Source organism: Accipiter gentilis, chromosome 1 (assembly GCF_929443795.1).
Source record: "Accipiter gentilis chromosome 1, bAccGen1.1, whole genome shotgun sequence".
In the NCBI taxonomy this organism is placed as follows: Eukaryota; Metazoa; Chordata; class Aves; order Accipitriformes; family Accipitridae; genus Astur; species Astur gentilis.
In genome coordinates, this window is record NC_064880.1 from 49,277,324 (window position 1) to 49,295,975 (window position 18,652).

The 18,652-nt window shown below is 37.0% G+C and overlaps 1 protein-coding gene across 1 annotated transcript in view; it reads right to left on the minus strand.

Moving 5' to 3' along the window:
- Nucleotides 1-18,652, minus strand: part of LRP1B (LDL receptor related protein 1B) — a 591,173-nt gene that overhangs the window by 22,310 nt on the left and 550,211 nt on the right. Inside the window, exons 83-86 of the mRNA XM_049799136.1 lie at nucleotides 17,778-17,942; nucleotides 7,419-7,580; nucleotides 2,766-2,940; nucleotides 2,063-2,167 (exon numbers count right to left, since the gene is read on the minus strand). Of these exons, the coding sequence (XP_049655093.1) occupies nucleotides 2,063-2,167; nucleotides 2,766-2,940; nucleotides 7,419-7,580; nucleotides 17,778-17,942 (607 nt within the window). The remainder of the gene's footprint in view (nucleotides 1-2,062; nucleotides 2,168-2,765; nucleotides 2,941-7,418; nucleotides 7,581-17,777; nucleotides 17,943-18,652) is intronic.

Sequence of the window (18,652 nt, forward strand, 5' to 3'; positions counted from 1 at the left end):
TTCAGTAAAATAGACCTATATAAATATTCTGCCTTTTGCTGAACAGGTTTTAAACGCATTATATATAATGATGGCAAGACACGCACACATACACAGGCACACACCCACAGATAACAAAATTAATACTCTTTTTTTGTCATGAGGGTCCAATCTGACTATACTGAAAAGTCTGCTCATCAGCGTTGATCAAGCAATTTTAAAACAACGGGCCTCTGAACTGATGGGTTCAGGAATCTAACATTCTTAATGAAGTATTATTGTCAAACGTACTATACATTTGTACCGATTGATCCAGATAACGCAATGGCCTTAAAAAATCCCTATGACCATTTTCATAAGCATTGTTAACAGTGTTGACATATGCTGCAGCATTTCCATATTGTAAATCCCTACACAAATTAAGGCATGAAACTTTTCTTTTCCTTGAGATGCTATGGTGTTCCACAGGAATTTGAAAAAGAATAAGGCAGTTTTATAAGGGAAAAGAAAGCAAAAGTCACAAGCTTCCAAAATAGCCATTCTAGGTGTTTAAGTAAATGAATCACCACACTTAGTCATCGCATTTCAGCCTTACATATTATAGCTGTGATATTCTCCTTTTGCTGAGATTTATGAGTCTCTCTCACCCTCAACTAAAGACATTTAAGGAGATACAAATAACAGGTAAAAAGGGCTGGATCACAATAATAATGACAAAGAGACATAGGCACTTTCATAGCATTTTCAGCTAAATAAGGACTACCATGCCGAACTGCATTCCACTGTCTCTAACCCCAAAGCTGCAAATATCTATCGACAACTTCTTTTCAGCAGCACAACAACTACAGTTTTGCCCCTTTGCACGTTGAGAAGCGCTTCAGCTCTCACAGGGAGGAACAGTTGGTCTGTGTCTTACACTGGTCAGACTACAAAATCTAGGCATTTCTCTATGCAACTTCCTTGAGAGCCTGAATACAACAGGCACTCTCTTTTCAGAACACCTACCTCATACACATCAACAAAATGAAGGGATGGCTCTATCTGCATTTACAAAGTTGTAACGCCGGATCCCTCTGGACAACAACTTACTTATGTCACCCTGGAAATGAGACACCTGAGTCCAATTCTCTCTTCCAGCACCTCCTGTGTTCCTGGAGGATGCTCTGACTTCCAGGCTGTTCTGAGAAGTGGAAGACTATTCCACAACGAAGCTTCTCAGCAGTGCAGAAAAGATCGCATTGTTTATTAGGCAAAAGTAAAAAACCAAGGACTATGACTAGGTAGCTCAGTGTAACTGAGAGCAGGAAAGAAATTAATTTCTTGCTACAGTGACCACTTCTGTATTTTGTATTTAGCAGCTGAAAAAGATGACACACCATAGCTCTCAAGAAAGGACTAGAATGTAGGCTTTTCTACCTCTTGAGACAGTACTTCACCATCTAGACTATAGAACCACATTTCCTTTGGTATTTGATGTCTGGCCTTAAGAAAAGCATCCTGAATTATTCTCTCAACCATGGTGCAGGAGGGAGGGAGCAATCTCACCACAGAACAGCCAAGCTACTGTGGGCAGTGTGAAGGTTAGGGCAGAAACAAGAGATACATATCTGAGCGTATCCTCAGAGCCATAAAGGAAATAAATATTGACATTATTCTTCCTGGTCTCTAGCCATCAGGAGGAATGTATCACCCCCATCTCTGACCAGCTTTATAGAAGAAAAGACTTAATCCACCTTTGAGAAGCAGGGCAGGCAACCATCCTGTAGCTCTGGGTTCCATTCCAGAACAAATGCCTAAATGGGCTTTAGATCTTGCCTGAAATTATTGGAAGTCTCAAAAGATATATCTCTGTATCTATATGCATTCACAATATATACCTCAGTTATATCTTTCAATACACATACTGCAAAAGGTAGAGAAAGTATCGGGTTACAGAAATAGCTAGAAAAAGTAACGTAAGTTACGACTGCACCCACCACATTATACATCCTAGAGAGATCAAAAATACAGACGCATGCATAATAATTTTATTATTTGTTGGCACACAGGCATTTTAAGGATCTACACAATGCAGGATACTCACAGACAGACAGGTATATTTGTCTCTGGGTCCAGTTGACATGTACCACCATTGTAGCAGTAGCCATCACATAACTGACACGTAGAGGCAATCTTCCCATTAGTGCAACTGTCATGGTTAAAAAAAAGATATGAATAGCAATCAGTATTTTATTAAATCTGGTGAATTCCCTTACAATTATGTATCTATCAAAATACTGATTTTATGATACGTATAAGATCTACTGATTGCAAGAATTCTAGGTTTCTAGTTTGAAAAGCTAGCACAGGCAGTGAGCTTATTATACAAAATATTTTTAATTTTTCCTTTTATGAAAACAAACTATTATTATACAAAATAATAACTCAGCAATATAGCAGCACATCTTACTACATATGCTTTCATTAGTATACAATATGTCTCCATCACTGTCACAGATACTGCAGAATGAACAAATCTCAACAGTGTGGCAAAACTCAATTGTTAACTTTATTAAATATTCCAGTCTTTCCAAGTGAAGATCCATTTAGTCTCCTGCTACATTACGTTTCCCCCAGTGAGGAGTGCTCCAGTTGTTGGTTTAAAAAGGCAGGAGCCATGCAAAGGAACGGTTCTGATGTGACTGGTTCAGGGCCTAGCCACTGTGTAAGAGATTTACAGGATAATGCAATATAATCACTATTAAATATATGATTTTGAACACAATCACCCCCCTACACACACTTACTTGCACACTATGTCATTACTGTCCTTGTTTATTATGCAGTGTCCCCCATGACATCTGATACACTTGTCCACTTCACATTTTGGACCTTCAAATCGTATCGGACAGACACATTCTACACTTCCATCATCAGAAATAGTACACGATTCAGAATTCACACAATAATGGTGGCAAACATCTGCAAGCAACATGAAAGCTAATTACTAAAAGACATTAATGAGTATCATAGAAAAAATAATACCTTACTTTTCTGTTTTAAAAGGTACTATAATAAAAACAAAACAATAAATGAAGCTGGTGGCCCACTGGCAACTACAGGAATCAAGAATACCCCATAAACAGATACATAATATATTAACGATGTAGTCTGGAGAAGTGAAATAGAAGGATAAACCGGTAAGAGATTTTTTTTTTTTCCCCTTCTAGATGTCTAAGCATTTATGGCATCATCCCACATAATATAAGGTCTACTGCTGACAAAAGCAGAGCAATGTTAATGTTTTTAATGGGACATTGGCTGACTAAAAATCTTCTGATACACTCACATTACCATTAACAGCATTATGCTAAACTGAAATGGAAACAGTATTTTGAAATAATTAAGTTTTATTTTCATTTATCCACATATTAAAATTTCATGAAGTTCTAATAATAATATATAAAGACATAATCCATAAGTTCTACAAAAAACTACATACATGCTTATCTTTATAGACTGTGCAAGACCCCATTATCTTATTTAACTGCTTAAATGACAGCAGAACTGACATTTCAAGTAGTGAATTTTTTAACTCTTTAGAAGCACCAGTAACTGTCTCATTTTTTTCACATCCCTTGAAAAAAACCAAGTTGCCTAACTGAAGAAGCTTTCAGAGCTACAAAGTACGGGTATTTTAACATTTCGGTTCGTTTTTATTTATGTGGTAGTGACAACTTTTTTTTTTTTAAAGTCATTCTTTAAGCTCCTTAACGGGGCCAAATCATTCAAAGTCTCTATTTCTCTCTGTTTCTCATACTTTCTCCAGTTCTGCGTAGTTAACGTGTGTTGAGCTTCTGGTGGGTTCCTGACGGACAGATGAAGTAATTGATATATATCCATTCTGACCTATGCATCTCTATTAGCTTAGAGGTAATGTGGTCCATATTCATGAAATATTACCTTTCTGACAAAACTAAAAAATTCAAGCCCTTTGAAGCTCAGGTACGGTTAAGGGTGAGGCAGTAGCAGCCAGAAGTAGGGCATTAATTACCAAGCTGTTCACTAGAGGATGACACCTTGGCCAAATGCAACCTCAGCCCTGAGCCTGGAAGTGTAAACTCTCAAGCTGCCGTTTGACTGGGAGCACGTTGCAAGCAGCAGATAGGAGACTACTAAACCTGATATATTTACTGAGTGTATTGGAGACGGATGATTTGTGAGGGTATTTCCATGAAGTGGGAAACACGTTTTGCCTGTGCTTCTCTGTGCTCAGTTGTCTCGCCTCCCAGAGAAGCGCGCACCGACTGCCATGCCGGCGGTACTCACCGTGCTGGACGAGTTCTGCTAAAGGACAAGGCATGGCTGTTGGAGGAGTTATTTCTGTTTGGTTATTCATTGCATGCCTCCACCTATCTGTGCAGGCTGTAGACTCATCTGCTTATGGAATCAGTACTGAGCAACCAGAGAGGCTTAAAAGACACTAAATGAAGCAATTCATTGTTTGGTGTTCCCCAGTTCAAGGTACGGAACGGTAATTTGCAGCAGGGGGGCTGTTTTTTGAACAAAAACTACCGTCGTTTGAAAGCAAATATTGAGAGACATTTTATGAAAAAAGCATCGCAAGGGGGAAATGTTTCCATGTACACTAGGGCAACACCACCCACCACCCCCCCCCAGCAAAAAAACAAGGAATAGGAAGTTCATACCCTAAAAGAATTATTGGGTTTTAGTATTGATTGTACTCATAAACACCTTTAATATTCTGCTGTATCTAAAATGCATATGCTACATTTAGACTGAAATGACAGAAAAATAATTCTTTTTATTTTCTTTTTTTTTTTTCTTTTCCCCCCTAAAGAAAGGAACTTCAGGTTCAGGGAAAGTAACAGCTTGTGAGATCACTATATGCACTCTGAATGATTGTAACTGCGTGAAAATGTTTTCTATTTTTTAGGTTGTTTGGGCCTTAAATGATACAAGAAATGAACTTTAACTAGTCTGTATGTCTTATTTCAGGAATTTAAAATAGGGAGTTATATTCAAATACATCAAATTCATGTGTATATAATAACATGCACAATGTTAGTAGAATTCTGTGTAAATTCATTCACTTAAATTTATTGCAGCAGCGCCAGTGCCTTGACACGGAGCACACATTTTGGTTATTAGCCCTTATGTGAACTAATCACAGGAGAAACTCTGCATTGGGTAATTGGAGGCGATAAGTATGAGGAAAATAAGGTCTTTGCAATCTGGCAATACTGCAAGTAAATGTCTTCTCCCTCCCATAAAAAACACTAATAATAATTTCAGCTTGGGAGCATGAGTAAAATACCTATGCACATTCATGTATCATCCTTTGCATATGAACTAGTTTCAATCACATCACAGAAAGACTGAAAAAGATATCTTAGAGGCAACCAATCTTTGCAATAATGCTGTATTAATATATTCCAATGCGCATACAAAGTGAATGTGATTAATAAAGCAAAAAATCATACACATGTGTGAATAAAGCAAAAAAATCATAGATGTGAATTTATACACACATTATTAACTGTAAACATGTAGAATTTCATACAACTGCTATTGGCCACAAGAAGAATACTCTGCAAGATTGTAAGACTCTTTTTTTCCTAAAAGTATTAAGGTTTAAATAAACAAAAAGCTTAATTTTATTTTGTAATTTATAATGTGCTCAAGTCTCTGCATCGTGGCATTTTTCCAAAGTGTCAGCAGACAATCCAAATCTGATAATAAGCACTGTTTAAAAAGTACCCCTAAATTTACATTTAAATTAATTCTTTATTAAAAAAATATATAAATATATATTTGCAGAAGCATTCAACTAGAAACAATTTGTTTGGTTTTGGGTAAGCCTCAAGTAAATATTTTTTCTTAATCTGTGTGTCTGTCTGTGCATGATTTATGTAGTATACTGTTTTCAAATACCCAATTGTGTTTGCAGATAGTTATTTGTGGATCCATGCAGTTTGTTTAATACCAAGTGGGAGAGAATCACAATTACTGCTGGTTTTCCATTCAAAGGTTTCAATTTATTTCATAGTCTCCCAACTGGAAATACATTCAGTTTACTTCAGTACAAATCCTATTTAAGATACACACTAACCCTTTCCTTGTTTGACAGACCTTTCACTAAAACCAAATACTTTTTGTATCTTGTAAATAATTCTAAACCAGACCTTTATAACAGCTAATTTCCCTTCCATTTTGTTTAAATCTAGCTTTCTTCAGCAAATTCACTGAATTACGTACAAAAGAGATGATGCCTTTCACATTTAATGTTCCGTTCTATAACAAGCACTATGACAGTCCTTTATTAGAGTGTTATAGTCAAAGCAAAGCAGGAGTAGAAGAAAGGAGATTAAAAAAAAAAAATAAATTGTGATCTTAGAATAATATTCAGTTTTAGGTTACGGTTGCTAGCGAGTCATCATGTTGAAGAGACATGAGGAACACAAACTGTAATTTTGAAACGAGTGACCAAAAGAAGAAATTCACGATTATGTTCAAATGTCTTGAGTTATTGAAAATAGATAATGGTGATCCATGCTAAGAGAAAGCCTGGAGAGGAAAGAAACATACATGGAGTAAGAACAGAAGGCCTGTTGGTTGACGATCTTCTTTCCCCCCTCCTCCGAAAAAGAAGTAACAAAATAGAGGAAGTTCTAAAAAGTGAGAAGAGCCTTTCTAAAGGCATGGAAACCTTTGGAAAACAGTATCTCAATGAGAAGAGACTCATGGGTTGGTGGAATGAAAAACTAGGGAGAACTTCAGATGCAGAGGGTAGAATCTAGGTCCTGAGAATTAAACAAGAGTAATACTTAGAAATCCTGATTTTTAATACCAGGAGGGGGCAGAAACCATACTGAAGCTGATCTTAGACTGAGCAAGATGAAGGAATATAGAGGCATGACTCCCAAAGCAGTTGTCAATGTCCTGCTTACCGGGGTTAGAAATCAAAACGAAAGGTAAGGTAGCAGTTCGAGACACGTGTTGGTCTGCAAAGTTAAGGGATGCCAGAGAAATTCTTTAACCAACTACATCAATTCACTGTGTTTAGGTAGTCCACCAGCATATGATAACAAATATGAGTAAGTTGGAGTAGAAAATTTTTACACAATTTTCTCATTTCTAGTGACAAATTCAGCTGTCTTGTACAGCTCCATTGTATGTATTCATTCATTAAAATAATAAATAAATCATTCCTCAAAAAGCGCTTTCTTCACCCACACACATAGATGGATATTGCACAAATATGTTCAAGGATCACTTGAATACATCAGATTACATTCCCTTAGCGCTATGAGTAATTTTGGACCCAAGTTTACCAATGCATACTGTAAAAAAAAAAAATCACTCAACTCATGTTAAACTTCCATTTTGCAGAACTTCTATTATAAACCTGGATTTAATAGATCATGGAGATTACTTACAATACTGACATCTGTCTCCTGTATACTCAGGCAAGCAGTTGCAAAAGGGTTGATTCCCAGCAGTAACACTGCAGGTTCCTCCGTTTTGGCAAAAACGATCGCAGACCGTCTGATTGCAGTTTGGTCCTGTAAAACCCAGCGCACAGTTGCAGGTAGGCCTCCCTATGCAAAACAAAGAAAACTATTTTACGATAAAAATAAATAAACATTAAAACAATAATCGGCACTTTAAAGATAGATGTTTATCATAACAGTAGCAAGTTTTAATGTATGAGCCCATCTACATTTCTCTAGACACTAATAAAACATGCCTTTGCAAACATTGCTTGAATTCAGAACTTTTGAAGAATAAAGTTAGCACTGTAAGATACGGACACCTCTAAAAGTGCATCTATGGTCACTGACTCTTTATTTGGGAATTATTTTAAAAGATGGTCTTAAGTAGGAATTTAAGATATGACTAAGCTCTTCAAATCATCCTGCCAGGCTGGCTTCCTCCAGTTGCAGAGGATAAATGTTTGTATAATCAACATTGATGCCGCTTCAGAATGCACTCCATTATTCTCAAATCTACAAACGTTTATATATAATCACATGAATATACAAATATTTACTAATGCGCTAATAGGCAACTTTACATAACAGTTTTTAATAAAACACAAATACCCGTGGCCTGTTTTGTTATCCTACCCCTCTCATATAATAAATACCGTAACATAAAAATTGCTGTCTTGCATCAGACCAAAGATGCCTGTAACATCAATATTCAATGTCTGAAAAGCAGTGAACACCTAGGGGTGAACATTTGCACAAAATGAGCTCCTAGTCTATAGCTTCTTTTTAAAGGGTTTTAAAATAGTGTTTAAAACCCGATGCGTCTTCCCCCTGTGATTCCTTCCCTATTGTAATTTTCCCATTTTATTTTCCTTATCTAAATCTCACGTCTAAAGGATTAATAGCTTTGTTACAGTTCCACTGTTTTAATAAACTCCTCCATTTTTTCCTGACTTTTTTTCTTAAGGCTTATCTTCTTTAAAACAAACTTCTAGATCCCATAAACGTTTTTCCATCTCCTGACTTTGCTTTTATATCTCCTTTGTAATCTTCTTTTCAAGTAAATGACCTAATGTGTCCAACTAACCATCTCCCTTCTCACTTCCTAATAATCCGTTCAACATTCTTGTTTATCTCTTACAAAACATTATTTTTCCTCCAGCCTCCTTCCCTTTGCTTTCCTTCAGCCTTTAGGGATTTCTCAGACTTAGGGAAAACAGACCGAGTTTAACACTTTTCTTCTTCTTGGCTTCCTGGTAAGGAAAGAGGTGAAGATTAATCGGGAGGTGTGGACAGTTCTGAAATAAAGGGGCAGACAGGTTGGTCTTCATTTGAATCGTAAGGAACCCGAGCTGCTGGCAAGTACAATCAAGAGCTTAACTGGGTCCCTGCAGAGTAAGGGACAGCTGACAAGCAAGGACTCATCCCTTTGAGTAAAGTCACAGACATGCTGTATCTCCACGTAAAGGACCGTGCGTAGGCTAGCCACAGTCAAATAGTAAACAGGTCTCAGGCAGAACAAAAGGCAATGCTTCGTCAGTAGACTACAGAAAACCAAAACAGTAAGACACGTGCTTTATGTAAATGGTAAAAGTGTAAGAATTAAGATGGAGAACCAAAACGTCTAGTCTTGAACAGGAACATCAATATCATTGGCTATAGCAAATTTGGAAAAGGCAGGCAACTAATGGGCTGTTGTAAAACTAATACAATATGTCTTTGATATGTAGTCTTTGCCAGTGACAATATAGGGCTACATGTTAAGAAGTGGTAAAGTCAGTCAGATTAGCAATTTATGTATCACCCCCACCTAATTATTAGTATTATTAGTACATAATGTACTGTACGTATGATGCAGAAGCCCTTTGGATGGGAATTACAGGCATAAACAGGAAAAATAGCCTATTAGAGTTTATTAGTGACAGCCAAATCAAGATAATGATATGACTGTAGAATCGGAAAGAGATCAGAGAAAGTCAGGGAGTATGTTAATGAGAGACTCCAGTTATCCCTGTACTTACATCTGAAAAACTTCACGCCACGCCACAAGACAAGAATGAACTTCTTGCACATCAACATTCCTACTTCGTGGAGGGGTGGGTTAGTGAGCACACAAGAGAAGCGGTGCTTGCCTTGGGCCTGACTTGGTTTAAAACGTACAGAAGAGGCAAAATCCTAAGTAGTCAACTGAAATAACATTTAAGTGTTTCTTTTCCATACTAATCCTCTCTCATCTTCATACCGATCTACCAGGAAATCCTTACCGCTGCCTGATTTACTGATGCATTATGACCAGGTCCCTTCCTTGCTGTCTTTTGGCTCATTCATTGTTTCCTCATTTTAATACGATGCCTGGTGCAGGTATCCACGACTACTTTCACATTTGCCTCCTGATGTCTTTTACCACAGCTGCATCTACAACCCTGAAATGTGCAACCCTTCTTACCTTTTTTTTTTTTGTTTCTTCTCTACTTAATTGGCTGTCTCATTAATGAAATGTAGATTAAACTAAATATTCCATAAACCCCACAATTCTAATTTTCTTCTGGTCTGCCTTTGTTTTAATACTATGCAATCATTTAATGTCATATTTGCTGGAGAATTTTTCAATGCAAGTGAAGCACCCTCATTTTTTCTACTCTCTCTGATTCATGCAGAATGATTTATTTATTCTTTTTCCTTCACTTACTTCTTATTCTTCTTGCATGAAACCCTTCACGTAATTCTTTTCTATATTTTCTATTTTAAGCTATGCTAATTTAAAGTGTTTTGCAAATCATCATAAAGGCCATGAGATCAGTTAGTCTCTTCCTCTAATGAGTACAGCAGGAACAAAACCATTGACTTAAAAATAGCTCCAACTAGTTTAATATGCATCAGCCTGGTTATTCATATCTGTCCCCTGTGATCTAAACATTAAATCAAAGATGTAGAACTCAGATGTTAGCACAGACTCTTTTTGTTTTTCCCCATGTAGACACTTGTATTTAAATTTCTGCCCCCAAGCCAGGGGGTTTCACATAATCCTTCATCTGAATCAGTGTTTCAATAAAAAAGATAAAATAAAATAGTGATAGAACATAGATCTAGAGGTCTGAAATCAGTTTTTATTATTAATACTCCTCTATTTTTTAAAATGATGGGGCAATGATATTTTCCTAGTTTGTAGAAAAGATTATTCTATTCTTTGCTAATGTGGGCTTATAAATATGCCAAACTGCTGACAGTTATATGAAAATTTAATACAGTATAGCCTAAACCCCATTTTTGTCACTCAATTTAACACGACTTTTAGTAATGTTAATAGTTCATTGCCTATTTGTACACAGACTGTTGGCATCTAAAATAATACTGATAATGACATTTTAATCTGCCTTATTCTCATAAATTATTTCTGATACAAAATGGTGCCAAGAAGAGTTTAAGAAAACTGCAATATTAAACAATGACAAACAATGCCATAAGGTTTTGTATCATAGAATCAGAATATAGATTTATGTTTGCAAAGAAAACAGTCATGTTAAACAAGATGTTGCATATCCTAACTAACAACCATTGCACGGTAACCTCACGCGCAGAGAACTTCAGCGTTTACACTGGTCCTGAAGTTTCAGGATTAGAGCTGTACAGACAGAAGTAAAATTGCCTCTTAATTCCTGACCTTTACCACCACAGAAATGTTCACAACACATTACAGTATAGAAAAATATTAATAAGGAAAGTAGTTCATGGAGTCCTAAACTGCTTCAAATTCAGCTAACCCTCTTTTGGTGTATCGTATGCAAAAATGAGCAAAAATCATTTTCTGAAAGAAAACACAAAAAAAGTTTTGGTTTTGAGCTCTTCCTTCTTCAGTGCAATCCTCAACTGGACTTACTGTATGAGAAGACTGTCTTGTTTTCCTCTGCCTATTACAGATTAGCATCCTAGCTCTCACCTATCCTCTTCTTTAGTCTCTTCCCCAACATAATAATCCCAAGAAAAAATTCCTGTTTCCACTACCTATGTTGAAAAATGTTGTTTGTTGAAGTGTCAGGGAGGACAAAGTGGCAGCACATTCTCAGCATCTCATGCGTAAATGTTCCAATTTCAAAACCACAGTAATAATATCCAGAGAGCAAGAAGCATACTTTTTTTTGTTCGGGATTTCTCCACTCTCAGTAATTTACAATGAATGTGCACGCACTTTGCTATTTACCATCTTTAAGCCAATTCTTGCATACACGGAGTTTCTCACTATATGTATATGCAAGTGGAAACATAATGCATGTAGTCCCTATATTGATGAGAGTAGTTTGTATCTAAAATAAATCTAAATAACAATTCTAAAGACACGAATTGCAGAGAATACATTAAAGGGTGCCTGGTAAGACATATCAAATAAGTAACAAAAATAATACTGAAAATTCTCTGGGGAAATGATGTACTTGAAAGTCACTATTCTCTGAAGATTCTCTATGTAGCCTCTCTCTTAAAAAAAATAAGAATAATACTTTACAGAATTTTAAACTCTTAATTCTAGAACTGATAGAACTTGAAACAAACCTATAAAATTCTCACGTTTTTTTCAAATGTTTTGCACAGAATTTAGTAAATTTAAGGGGAATACTTTATGGTGACCCCAGGACATATGAAGTTATTTTGAAGAGTAGGACATGAATAAAATCTGTGAAGTTTTTGGCATGAAGATGAAATGCAGTTTCCCCCCTTCTTACAAAGAAAAATCATCCATAAGAAGATGATAGGGAACAAAATCCTACAACGTTCAATTAGGGTTTGATGACAGACACTGCAGTTACTCCTAGTTTGCCAATTTCATGTGCTATATAACAGCAAATAACTTTTCTAATAATCTTCAAAAATAGCTAATAAATATTGTAGTCCACTGTCTCTGTAATATCTAGGTGATTTCTTTTGGGAATCTACTCATACATCTTAAAGTCCTATTTACATTTATTTTGTAATGAACAGAACTCTAAGGAGATCAACTTTGATTCATGCTATTGCCTAAGCAACAGAGAAATATTATGTATTTTGTATGACCACATATTTTGCAATTTAAAAAAAATAAAATAGGGAAATAGCACTATTTTTCTAAGCTTTCTGAAAGTTTCGAAAAATGAGATCATCTAGACAAATGTCTGCAACAAGACATAGATTATTTATTTCTTCTAGTCAATGGTAAATTCACTACCAGCAACGTGGGTTTTGAAGTCGTTATGTGGGAATATGCACATTTCATTTGCACATTTCACTTGCTGTCACTATGAAGGAAAACAACGTGGCACTACGCCAGCCTAGTCTAAGTAATATGTTTTCTGAAGTAGTTATCAGTAGTCCATGGGAATCACGATAATTCATTTCTGTGTGGCTGTTGAACCACAATTAGCTTTACTGAACCAATAGTAGTGGAGAGAAGCTGTATTATGGTACATAATGAGTAGGAGAGCTAATTGGGATCAGTCCCAACAGCTATACATTCTCTCCATCTTGTGAAAGAAAGGGAGAAAAGAACAATCTCTAAATATATTAGACTAGTCTCAAAGGCTGCTCTTACCGAGGCTGTTTGGTGGTTTTGCCAGGACCCTTTGATCAGCTGTGCCCCAGATCAGACAGCCTGGACATCTAGCTAAATGCCACCCCTCGTCCCACAGTCCCTGGCCCGGTGACAAGATGATGTAGCATCCCCCTTTGAGACTACTGGGACAAATATGTCATCGGTAAAGAAAACAGGTTCTTCACCGATGGTGGTTTCAGTATGCACCATCGTGTCCCCAAATCAACTTGTTTTGCTTATAAAATAGAACATAAAATACTATCTACTTTATATATAATTATTGTTCGGAGAATATTTAATCATTTTTCATTTAGTGGAAAGACATAATGATTTTTTGCTGATTTTGATACAAACATCGCGATTCCATGTGGTTAGACATACCCTTGGTACTGTATGTATAGTACAAATATCTATTTAATTTTGTGAACTAGTTAGATCTAGTTAATGTGTTCAAGACATTTAGTAATTTATTGCTCCAACATTTTTACTTTAAACTTCAGGGGAAAGGAAGTGCATTTTTATGGTAACATTTAATTTTTTTTCCCAATTCCCATTAATTTGGCTTACTGGAAAGTGTTCATTATTATACCCAAACTTTTAATTACACGTCTCAGATGTGTACTTTTAATTAACTGATGTCATTTTCTTTGTTCAATTATTGTAGTTCAATACAACTGTCATAAACTTATAAATTTTAATTAAAGCTGCCCCAATCTCTAGCTATATAATGTTCACATAGGAATTTGCCAAAAGGCTTAGCAGTAAGTAAACCAACAGTGAATAATCCTTGAATTGCCAGTGGGATTTGTTTAACAAATTAACATTTGTGTGCAGATAATGAGGTTCTACAACTTAACACATCCAGCAAAGATTTAGCACAATCATGTTTTAAAAAATGAGTAATACTCTGCAATTTACTTAATTAGTTATCACATTACTATTATATATTAGGTAGTGAAGGAGAATAGGATTTACACATTCACTAGAACACACACATTCACTAGAAGAGTATTTCATATACTGTGTTATTTTATTTATATCAGAATATGATGAAAGGTTTGTTTTCAGGATCTCTCTTCCTCGGTTTTTGGGCCAGAAGCCAACAACAGTAAGGAAATTCCCTGACTCCTAGGGAAGCCTCCCAGCAGCAGGGACCCTGCAGAAGCTCATTTCCACGTGAAGCTAAATGTACTGGCACTCCCTAAGTTTTCCAAAGGGCATGCATGTAGAGTGACACTCAGAGTGACTGCAGCAAAGATGTTTGAGTTGGGTAATATACAAGAATTGGTAAGGGCAATCGGAGCTTCTATGAAAGACAGTCAAGCAAGCCGAAATTATCACAGTTCATTTATATTTTGCGGATAGGATTTGGATTAGTGCTTGCACACATATGGCTTCTGCAACTTCCAGAGGAAAAAGCTTCATCGTTTGAACAAAAATAAATTTTTAAAAAAGAGAAAATTGAGAAAATACGTGCAACTTGGTTGCCTCAAGTAAGCAAGACAGTTTGAGGAGTCAACTGTGTAATGGATCAAAAGCGTAACCGCTGCTTTTTGAGGAACTGGTTGTGAGCATTGTAGTACAGGAGGTGGTATACCCAGATAGCATAGCACAGTAGATCAAATTAAAATGCTATTGAGCTGACTTTAAAGTTTTATACATTTATACTTTCCAGAAATGAGGGAATTCTCTGACCAAAAAAAGAAAAAAAAAGTGTGCAATGTACCTACTGCTAGTGGACAGGTCAACCTGGTAGGATGTAATATTATAAATCTAGACACAACATAATGCTTAAGTTCTACAACCACTAGGGGAAAACTGAGCAATTCCTGGATATAAAGAACCTTTTTATTCCTACATGTAGCAACATGCAAGAATAAAGGACCATATAGACTACTAACTCTCATATGAACCCGACCAAGAAGATAACTCTGCCTTGAAGGCTGAGACGACAAGAAGGAAGTGAGTGAGCGCTGCTCTGCTCTGAATTTCACATCCTCAGTCCAAACTGGGAATGGCGTGTGCAGCCCCTGCAGCTAAATGCGCACTCACTGAATGCAAGGACTGAATGACATGCTTTGCACAGCGGTACAGTTGACTGGAAAGAGGACACAGTTGTTGCAAAAACACTGGGGGAATTAAGCTCTGTTGACATAATTACAGTTTTCACTGCTTTTGGGGCGTCCAGTTTAGCTTCCCTCTGTAAGATACATAATGGCCTTAGTATATCATGGATTAGATTAAACTAGGATAAGGGGACATCTCACTGACATGCTAGTTTGTTTCAGTAACAGGATTTATGGCCTGATAGAGATAAGAAATACAGTCTGATACAGAATAGAGATTTCTTCTTAATAGAATATTCACAGGGTCCAGGGGCTAGGCGTGCAAGGAAGATGAGATGTGGATCAATTTGAAAATCTCATCTGGAATGCCGGATAGAGTCACTTTGATTTAGAAAGGTATACAGTTTTTTTCAACATCTCCAGCACATGAAAGTTATGGCACGGGCTTCAAGGCATGGCTACGCTCATGAACTGGAAATGGCAGATGGGAAATCTGGTTAACTTGAAATGCCATTATTAAAAATTTGGTTAAACTGGGAAAGTAGAGAGAGCACAGCAGAAGAATATTCCTATTAGCAGGCATGCCCAGTACGAGTTATCAGAACCAGCTCTGCAGTGGTCTTGGCTCATGAAGGCTTGGCACGCTCTAGCTGCGTGTGGTACAATAAACTTTAGTTGCAGTTAAAGGTTCAGATTCCCAAAAATCAGGCAATTGCACAATGAAATGTGGACTGCAGTGACATCCATGCTGGCTCTCCTGATGCATTTTTGGTGCAGGAACATTATCCTGTTTGAGACGAAGCAGAAATAAGGCTCATGCCTGCTTCTCCCGGCCCCCTGTAGCAGCTGGGCCATGATTAACAATTTAATGGAAGTATATTGTAGAATCTGCTCATATCTCTCCTTTACTCACTGGTGACAAAACCTACTACGCTAATTATTTCAGCAAGGCTGAGAGATTTCAGAGGCTGGATTTAGCAGGAAAGAAAAAAAAAAAAAAAATATCCAGGCAATAGCATGGCTGTGTAAGCACAGCAAGTGTTAGCTGCCTGGGAAAGAAAAAAACGAGCTGCTGGAGGCGAGTGAGGCCCATGGCTACTGCCAAAAGAAAAGGATTAAGTAAAACCCTGGGGTCTCTGCAGGATTCAGAACCGAGCTGAGTTCTAGGAGCCAAGTTATTAATTTTATGAAGCCTTTTAACCCTACAAAAGAATCAATTAAATGTCAGACATGTAAAGATGTGGGAATAAACATTCTCTCTTTAGATGACAATGAAGTTCTGCATGTCATTTAAATCACCGGTGACTTACTTTCATTCAGTTGCATGTCCTTGCTAAGCATGTATCGATCTCACTACATTGATAAAAACCTCCGCTTATCAGTTTTTGTCAGTAGTTCCACCAGCTGTTAGAAGCAGTTTCAAGTATATTTAATTAACTTCAAATACAAGTAATTCTCAATTTCTAATATTTAGTCATTATTAGTGATGTTAACTATGAATAACATTATTAACCCTCGAATACTCAGAACTGAAAAATCCTGTTTGGCATACAACAGATTACTAGATTTGCATTCTCTTGGATTTTTGCCACCACATCTCAGTAAACAAGAAGTGGCTCCAGAGGAGCCAGCAAGTGAAGCTAAATTACTAAACTATATAACCTAAAGTAAGGAGTGCTGAGGAAAACACTGAGATCTAAGCCCCCTCTGTCACAGAGACTAAGATACATAATTCTGCATTACAGGGAGCTCTCTCTGTGCTAAACAGTCACAAACTCCACTTCTAAAAGTCAGGTGCCTGTACTTTTCTTTCAGAGGTCAGGGTCTTGGTGCCTTCATGACACAGGAGAAAATGATTCACACCATCTTCAGCCGCTGATAGGCTTCTGAAGAGACTTGACAGCGAACTCTTCTCCAGCTGTTCTACTTTGAATCAAATATTTAAATATTCCTTGGAGCAGAAAATAGAATTCAACTTCTTTCTCACAGAATTACTAAATTTTAGAGTACTTCTTATCACGCTTTCCCTCCCTAGCCCAAACACTAATTGAATTATCTAAGCTGCAACAGCTTGCGTGTTAGGGACAAAGATCAACTGTCAAATACCCACTTTTTGACAGTTAGAATAATCTCCCTAAAGAGTAGAGTTGTAATTTCAAATTCCTTCAGGAAAACAAAGGATCTGAGTTCTGATCAACCAAATCTTCCTGAGAATTAGATGAGTAAAACACCTATTTGGTGAATTCCAGTAAGACAAAGGTAAGAGATTGAGGCCACACAACTCTGTAATTTAAGGAAATATCTCTACTTATGCACGTAAAAATTTAGAGGAAGAATTGAGATAACAAGAGAGCAAGATGTGTGGGCTTGTTCCAGATATAGTTTGTCTGGACTTTATGTTTTATAATTCCATTTCTACACCTCAACATCATGAATACTTACTTATATGCTCCTTTTTCTGAGATGCAGCTTCATTCTGCTAAAACACCGAGACACGGGAATGAAAAGCATTATCGATTTTAAAGTGTATGTATGGTATATACTGCTATTTTGCACTTCGTTTAAATATAGACAAAGCAAATAAGTTACAAAGAGAAAAGAATATCACAAACAAGGAACAAATTCAAACATCTGAATTAAGGTCGGTATAATAGTACGATCCAGCTGCTCAGAAATATTTACCAAGGAGAGAGGCTCCACACGTCCCTCCATTCCGGCAGTAATTGTAGCAATGGTTAGTTTCACACCTTTCACCGGAGTAACTTGGCCAGCAGTGACATCGGGGATCCCCCTTCTCGTTTATAATGCACTTTCCTCCATTTTCACAGGTTAATTTACAGGTATCATCTGCAACAACAGCACACACACAGAGTCATTTTCAACAATCCCATTTCGTGTAACCGGCAAACCAGAACCTTGCGTCTTAAATAGAGCTACAGATCTCCATCAATGGGGGAAAAACCAGTATCGCTTTTCAAAACGGAGAAAGTAAACTATCACTTCTAGAAAAAGATAGTGCTAGAAAAAGATACACGCTTAGGAGACCCTAAGCACTGGAAAGGCTGTCAAGGGCTGCAGAGGCAGCAGGGGATGCTCTAGCCTGCACAGCAGGGCTGGGAGCTCACACTTCACCCAAATGATGCCACAGGAAAGGTGACCTCCTTGGGACGTAAGTTAGTAGTGAAAGTATGAATTCTTGCTTGAAACTATCATTCCGACTTAGTTTAAGAAATGAAAAAAATGAATGTTGGTTTCACGTGGGGGATTCTCAGGAAACTTCCCAGTCCTTTTCTGGTGACCTCAGCCTTTCCCTATTTGATTTTTTGGATCTCTCTTCCACTTTCTCTATTAACTAACACTCTTCTTAACTAAACCCTATCCAAAATATTTTAAAGGAAATTATTCAGCCTTTAATGCCCCCCCCCCCAAACTGATATTTGCATACTAACTTGTTGCTCCTAAACCACACTTTCCGATTTATTATTTTTCTCTTCTGCTCAAGTCTGTAAACTCACTGAGAAGAGATACTGCCAGCTGCTCTGCATTCAATGAGTGCT